The sequence below is a fragment of the Oryzias melastigma genome, linkage group LG14, assembly GCF_002922805.2.
Source record: "Oryzias melastigma strain HK-1 linkage group LG14, ASM292280v2, whole genome shotgun sequence".
Classification (NCBI taxonomy): domain Eukaryota; kingdom Metazoa; phylum Chordata; class Actinopteri; order Beloniformes; family Adrianichthyidae; genus Oryzias; species Oryzias melastigma.
The window spans coordinates 20170155-20178158 of NC_050525.1; the positions used below are offsets into that span (position 1 = coordinate 20170155).

The following is an 8004-nucleotide window of genomic DNA, read 5'->3' on the forward strand; positions in this document are numbered from 1 at the left end:
CCTTTATTTGCATAATTTTAATTAAATGCTCACTCAGAAGCGCCCAGTCTGCGTGTCATGTAGGGAGTAGAAAAAGCCAGACCCTTTTATATGTTAATATACTTCATAGCCCCATTGTCTTGTCTGCCATGCAAATGAATATTTCACACCTCCATCTGCATATTTGCATCAGCATGAAGACTTAAATGAATTATTTCCGTCGCCTCTTCATTTGCCACGCCGCCTAATTGTTTTGACTTCGTTTAAGTGATCTTTCAGAACTAATCCTGATAACGTTTCACCTCACCGGGCCGAGTGCCCACAAAATGAGACTTTGTGCCACTTTCTGTTTTATTTTTAGCCGGAGCAAAAGTTGAAGGACAATTCCAGATTCAGTTTGAGAAATTTTAGCCAGAGAAACATTCAGAATAATCGCACAAATGCATTAAAGAGCAGAAGTAAGCCTTGAAGCTTTTGCTGGGTTACCTATAAAGCTGTACATACACAGAAGTCCTTCACTTTTTGAACAGGAAAATAATCATAGCAGAGAAATTATTCCAATTCACCTCGCTAGCCTGATGTGTCTGAGCAGAGAAGTCCCGTGTTTGTAAAAACAAGGTGGTTTAGCAGCTAAGTCTTTGTGGCTCAGCTTCCTGCCTGGAGGAGCCATTGACCTCAGTCAGCAGTGTCTCACCATCTATTATGACAACACACACTGACATAGAGCCACACACACACACATGTGTACACTCATTGACCGTGTGCTTGTACCGCCTCCAGGTGACGATTCTGATCATCCTGGCCTTGGCCTTCCTCGCCTGCATTGTGTTCCTGGTCGTTTATAAAGCCTTCACCTACGATCACGCCTGCCCAGATGGATTTATTTATAAGGTAAGACCCATAAGTGGCCTGGATCTCACACTGGAGCTTAACCTACCAATTTACCACCAAATGAGAGAGGAAGTGGGGCTACTAATAGCTGAACAACCTTTTTACAGTTGAGCAGCAGATTTGCCTCGTACTTTTGGCTTTATTCTCCTGAATAGAAATAGAAGAGTTGTTCCATTCTTAAGCTGTGTTAACACTGAATGCAATTTAAGCATAAAATCTGAGTCCACTGCCTCTTGTTCGACTTGTCTGTAAAAAATGTGTTCATAAATTGACACGTGTGGGAGGAGCTACCGTCAAAGGTTTTTAGCCTCATTGCTACTGATATGCTGTACATCTGCATATCTCATAAACAGTGGGGCAAAAATGTATTTAGTCAGCCACCAATTGTGCAAGTTCTCCCACTTAAAAAGAGAGAGGCCCATCATACCTCAACTATGAAAGACAAAATAAAAATAAAAAAAAATCCAGAAAACCACATTGTCTGATTTTTAAAGAATGTATTTGTAAATTATGGTGGAAAAAAAGTATTTGGTCATTAAAAAAAATTTCAACTCAGTACTTTGCTATACACCCTTTGTTGGCAAGGATTTCACAAACTGTTGCTGGTATTATGGTCCATTCCTCCATGCAGATCTCCTCTGGAGCAGTGATGTTTTTGGGCTGATGCTGGGCAATACGGACTAAGTATTTGGTCTTTGACAAACAGACCTGCAACTTCTTCTGTCCTCCACTCGTTACCTGTATTAATGGCACCTGTTTGAACTTGTTATCTAAATAAAAGACACCTGTCCACAACCTCAAACCGTCACACTCCAAATTCCAAAGAGCTGTCTAAGGTCACCAGAAGTAAAAAATGTTGACCTGCACCAGACTGGGAAGACTGAATCTGCAATGGGTAAGCAGCTTGGTGTGAAGAAATTATTAGGAAATGGAAGACATACTGATAATCTCCCTCGATCTGGGGTTCCCCACAAGATCTCACCCTGTGGAGTCAAAATGATCACAAGAACTGTGTGCAAAAGTCCCAGAACCACACAGGGGATCTTGTGAATGACCTGCAGAGAACTGGGACCAAAGTAACAATAGCTATCTTCAGTAACTCACTACACCACCAGAGACCCAAATCCTGCAGTGCCAGACGTGTCCCCCTGCTAAAGCCAGTACATGTGTAGGCCCATCTAAAGAGAATGTCCTATGGTCAGATGAAACCAAAATAGAACTTTTTGGTAAGAACTACTCTTCCTGTTCCTGCTGAGTTGCATCCAAAGAACACCAGACCTATCTACTGCAGGAGCTGCGTCTGAATAACGGCGCTTTCAGCGGTACTTCCATCTTTCTGTGACTCAGTTTGACGTCTTGCTATCTCGCATTAGTCCAAGGAAGGAAAAAATACGGATAACAATAAAATTAGAGAACCTTTATATTATTGTCTTGATACAAATAGGAAATATATCAGAAGAGAACCATCAAATTCTCCTTCAGTATCTAAACCACGCTTTTAGGATCAATGTGTTTAGTTAAAAGAGCCATAATACATTCAGGTAATAAATTATTCAACAAATGAACTCCACTAACTCTCACTATACTAGACAGCAGCTTTTATTGGGTATAAAAGCTACATAAATGAATATTGAAAGTGTGTTTATCAGCCGTTCATCAGCAGATTTTAAATCCTTTTTTTCCTTTTTCAATTTATATAAAGCCATCTTCTTGAAGCACAAACCAATAAAACTATTACTCATTTCTGTTAGAAGGGTTTCTTTGAGAGGCAGTAAAACCTCTTTGCCCTTTATTGTGTCCTTTTTAAGTCCAGACCTGTCTGTCTAAATAAAGAAGGAAAGGTTGGACTTGTTCCCGCGAGAGAGGAAAAAAAGAAGGTGCTCCTGGCCTACTTTCATTTTCATAGGTCATCTTACAAATGAGGGTTAATGAGGCTTGATAGACATTCATTTATCAGTATATTAGATGTAGTTATGATTAATGTAATCATATGTATTCTTCTCCTTTTGTTATTTATCACAGAGGCCCGCTTCCATGAATTGGTAGATTTCATAATAATGAAATAATTATAGAAAATAGTCTTATAGTGTTATAATAATAGTCTTATTTCCAATGCTGAGTCTTAGAACAATCTTTTCAAAGCAATACAAGTTGTAGATTTTTTTTCCAAAATTCAGGTTTGGTGTGTAAAATCTGCATGAATGGGTGCAGAAACCTCCTCTTTCTGCTCACCGTTCCTTGTGAGAGGTCACCTTGTGTGGTTCTGTCTCATGGCGGTCTTAAGGACAAATCTCGTTTCAGGCTTCAGAGACTCGGCAGGAGCTCTCACCGCAGTCTGCAGAGGTGTTATTAACTGTGTCACATCCACGTAAAGTGTGTCGGTGTAAAAACACAATCTCAATCTAAATGTCAAATACACTCAGCAAAAAAACGTACATATTATTATGCAAATTATTTTAAAAAAAGGGAAAATAGAAATTTATATAGAATTCTTTCTTGTTTCTTTTTATTCTTATAGTAAAATCAATAACTTAAAAAATAGTAAAATAAACTATTAGTTATTATATGAAACACGTTTGAAATGTTTCTTCATGTTTATTTACTATTATTAAGAATTATGAAATATAATTCTACTTTTACTCATAAATATTGAATTAAAATGCAAAAAAAAAAAAATGTATAAACACACATTTAATAGGGGCGTGAATTGACAAAAGTCTGGCGATACAATATAGCAATACACATCTCAGGATACGTGTCCCGATCTAACCCAGGACTGTACGAAAACAATTTTTTACAACTTTTTTGAGAAAAAAATAATTATACAACATCATGTTGATAAAATGGTCACATTTATTTTATGTAATGATCATCACGCATAGCACTGCAACTATGTTTGCTCATAAATACTTAATTAAATATCGTCTTAACATTTTGAAACAATACAAGTATCGCCAAATGAAATATTGCAACAGACAGACCAAGTGACCAATCGACAGACAAACCAACTGTGGTTTCATCTTGTGTGTTAATTTTACTAAAAGTCTGATTCAAAAAATAAAAAAGGTCATAATACACAGAAATAACACTTTCCATGTTTAAGTCCCCAGAGTACAACGTCTTTGTTTGACCCAATATGGATAAACTCTTCAAAGGTTTTTATTAATGATAATAAAGTGGAAATTATTCCATCTTTTTCCCTCATTTTGATCATATAGTAGCATTTTCTGACTTTCCATCGTGAAAACTCATCACCATGACTATTCTGTGAAGGTTTCTGACTTCAAACCTTTTTATTGCTGTTCCTTCGCAGCACAAGCGCTGCATCCCAGCCTCCCTTGAGGCTTACTACGCTGCCCAAGATGCCAACTCGAGGGGCCGCTTCTACACAGTGATCAGCCACTACAGCATGGCCAAGCAGACCACCTCTCACTCTGTCTCCCCCTGGCTGCCGGGAGGAGCGGCGGGCCACGACACTAAGCCACCGAGCGGCGAAAGCCACTGAGTTAGTGGGGGGGTAAACACACACAAACACGTGCAGACTTGAGAGAGCTCATACAGGGGTGGATAAAGATCGCATACAAACACATATGTCTGGTAGTGTTTAGAAAAAATAGAATCCCAACCTACCAAAAAACAACAAACATTACTATGATATAGTGAAAACATGCATGCAGACATTAGAATCCACATGCTAGGTCATACTCCCAATACGCCGTCAGCCTTTTTGTATGCTCCTTCTCACCTTTTTACCCCTGTTCTCTCGTCTTAGTTGATTGCCATATTTCTTTTTTACTGTAAGGTGTGACATTTTCTACGTGATTGCAACTCTTTGTACAAAGCTGAATTTCATGCTTCTTCTTGTAGTGAAACTCTCTGTAGCAGCCCCCCCCCCCAAAGCGTGTATTCTATCTAGTTACTGTACTCTATTTCCTTTTTGCTTTTTGTTTGTGCACAATAAAATGCCAAACTGAACTATTTATTTTTTAATAGGAGGTTCCCTCAGTTATGGTCACTGAATGAGTCGGTTCATCCTTTTTGTTCGAGATGTGCTGTGTGCCATACAGTCCTGAACTTGTACATAGAGGCTAGTTTAGTGTGTATGCATTGTTGTAGTACGTTGTTTTTTGGGGGGATTTTACCAAATGATTCTGTGTGGATTACTTACAAACACTTGTAAAGAACAATTGTCCTTTATTTTTTATTTTTCTTGCCAAAAACTCTCATTCTCTGCAATGTGCTGTTCTGTTCATAAATGGGCTTCAGCTGCAGTCAATTTTTTGTTTGCGTACTGTTATCTTTTTTATAATGTGTAACGTTGGATCTGTTGTCAAGAGCGCTACTGCTGAGATATTGTGATGTCTTTGATTATATAGATGCCTGGGGTCAAATGTGTAACTTCCTTCGATTTCCTGAAAAAAATGTGTAAACATGTTAGCTTGGAGGCTTTTCCGAATCTTATTTTTCTTGTTTCCATTTATCTCAATCATGAAGGTATTTCAGTCAAAATCCCTCCAATTTCTATCCATAAAAGTGACTCTTTTATCATAGGAGTAGTATTTCAAAAATATTTAATTTTGCGACGTAAAGAAAAAAGAGCTTATAAATTTAGATTAAAAACATAAATTAAATGGGCATGTTACTCGAACCTATACTGCTATTTATTGGATTTAACTTCTTACTTTTTGTTTTATTAAGAAGAAATGCTAAAGAAAAGATACTTTATTGATCTAAACTTGAAAATTCAACTGGAGTAAATGGAGCAATATAATTATATTTTTGACTTATCTCTCCAGAAATGTAGAAATTGTACAGTGATAATGTCTTTTAGATTTCCCTTGAGATCTATACTTACCTTAATTTTAACAACATTATGAACTTTTAACAAAAACATTATCAAAATTTTCATTATCGCTGATTAAAATGGCAAGGTATTATTAGATTTTCTGTCTGAAATGTGATATTTTTTACATTTTCCACATCATCTATTTAAGTTTTTTTCCCTTAAGATACCAGTTTGTGTGCAGAAAAACAGTTTGTGTGTAGCTATAATTTATGGCCCTGGGTGTATTTTATTAGTGTGCAACATTGTCCCTGCTCTCTTGGTTTTAAATTCAAAATAAAAAAAGCTGTGACCTGTGATGAGTGTCCGTCATTCCTCCTTTATTCCTGCGGCTGAGGCGGTGCGCGGTGATCGGCAGCTGCTGCCGTTGGATTTTTGAGGAGATCAAACTCGGATCAGATTCTCGCGGTCCGTACTGATGAGATCTGATGACTGACAGCAGCATCGGCTACAAGGGCGCATTATTTATTCTCGCAGTGCTCTGTGAATCGACAACGAACAACCTCTGCGGCTTCTCCTAATGAAAGCCCACGGCTCCCTCGTTCTCGCTTTGAGTTGTCGAGGTTTCTGAGAAAGACTTCCACTGAGAGAAACCCATCACAACTCAAGAATAAAATTGTTATTGGGGTCTTGAGCAGCTGTTGCCAACAGCATGATGAGACTGGAGCATGCAGCGGACATGTTTTCAACTATTACGAAGAAAATAATCTGACATTTTGACGATTCACGATTGTGCGAACTCCCACACAATTCATGCAACATTTCTGACTCAGAGGGTTGATGTACTTTGTGGGACAGATGGTTGCTTATGCAGTGCTTACACAGATCTTCTACCACCCTGACTTGAAGGCTCAGGTGAAGAAAAACAGCTGGTGGCTAAAATGTGTTTTTTTTCTTAGGTCAGCGCTGCAACACCTCAGAAGCACACACACACAAAAAAAAAAATAGCAAATGCTAAACGCTTTTGCTGTGTCAGTGCTTTAAGAGGATGCTGAATTCATTTGCATAAACACATGTACCATCTTTGAAACTGGCTGGTTTTAGCACAAGGGCTTATTGTGAACTATCTCCTCTCCTCACGCTGCAAAAGAGCAAATCTCTGCCAGTCCTTTTGGCTCATTCATTCAATGATCTTTGGGCCCCACTTACTTACAAGGAACAATTGGCAATCAGATAGGAGATGAACTGCAGTTTAATCCTCCGGCAGCTAATCTCTCTGGCTCTCTAATTATAACATCAGAAGCTTGCAGGGATACAAAACAGGTCAGATATTACACTACAGGCTGTTGTATTTATTTATTTTTTGTTTTAGTTAACAGGTAGCCAAAAATGTTAATTTGAACATTAATCCCAATAAACTTTACCTTTTTTTGCCCTTTTTTGACTGACAATCAAAATTCACTCAAAATACACAAATTCAGCCATCTGTGCGCCCTGCACCTGACGGTAGAGCGCTCCCCTCAGCCGTCACCCCTGCTGTCAGAGAAAGGCTGCCTCTCAGCAGTTGGCCCTCTGAGGTTAAGGAAGAAAGCAGAAGGAGGGAAATATAGCCGAGGAGAGGGTTAGAGGAGGAGAGGAGGAGAAGAGGAGTCAGGTGAAATGGGTAAGTAAATCGAAAGTCTTGCAGATGCTGTTCTATTCTGTCTTTAACTTTGGAAAAACACGGTTTTTGTCATCAAATGTACTAACTTTGGGTTATCAAAGAGGTCGTTTTATGGGGTGCAGAGAACACTCCTTTCCTGTAGCCTCAGTGCTAACCCTTATAAACACAAATGGGAAGACATTTTGCATTTGGTGTCCTCAGGACTTTTAAAGAAGCCATCTGCATCACGCCATGTTCACACCAGGCTCAAACGCACGTTCAAGCAACTGCTTCCAATGAAAAGTCTGTAGCAGGGGTCAGCAACGTTTATGCCATGAAGTGCCAATTTGAAAATTTCTAGAAATTACTAACTATAATGTAAACTCTTATACCAATAAAATACAAAAAAACCCCAATATATCTGATATTTTAGAGTTTAAAATGTATCATAACTATGTTTGTTTGTGGTATTCCACACCTACTACAGCAATAGGGTTGGATATGTCAGAACAAAACACCATCTGTATCTCTACTAACTTTACAACCATGAAAAAATAAAATTAGTGTATGCATTTGGCTTATTCATCTTTTGTGACATTATGAGAAAGGCCTGAGTAACTTTATGTAAGTTAATCCTATGATGGTGCTTATACTCATGTAAAATTAAATGTTTTTACTGTTTTGTTAGTATGCTCATCATAGTAATAGA

At 38.3% G+C, this 8004-nt stretch overlaps 1 protein-coding gene across 1 annotated transcript in view; it reads left to right on the forward strand.

Annotated features, from left to right (window-relative positions):
• nsg2 (neuronal vesicle trafficking associated 2) overlaps window positions 1-6012 on the forward strand; it is a 44654-nt gene extending 38642 nt beyond the window's left edge. Inside the window, exons 4-5 of the mRNA XM_024266546.1 lie at window positions 760-870; window positions 4184-6012. Of these exons, the coding sequence (XP_024122314.1) occupies window positions 760-870; window positions 4184-4375 (303 nt within the window). The 3' untranslated portion in view covers window positions 4376-6012. The remainder of the gene's footprint in view (window positions 1-759; window positions 871-4183) is intronic.
• The last annotated feature ends 1992 nt before the right edge of the window (window positions 6013-8004 follow it).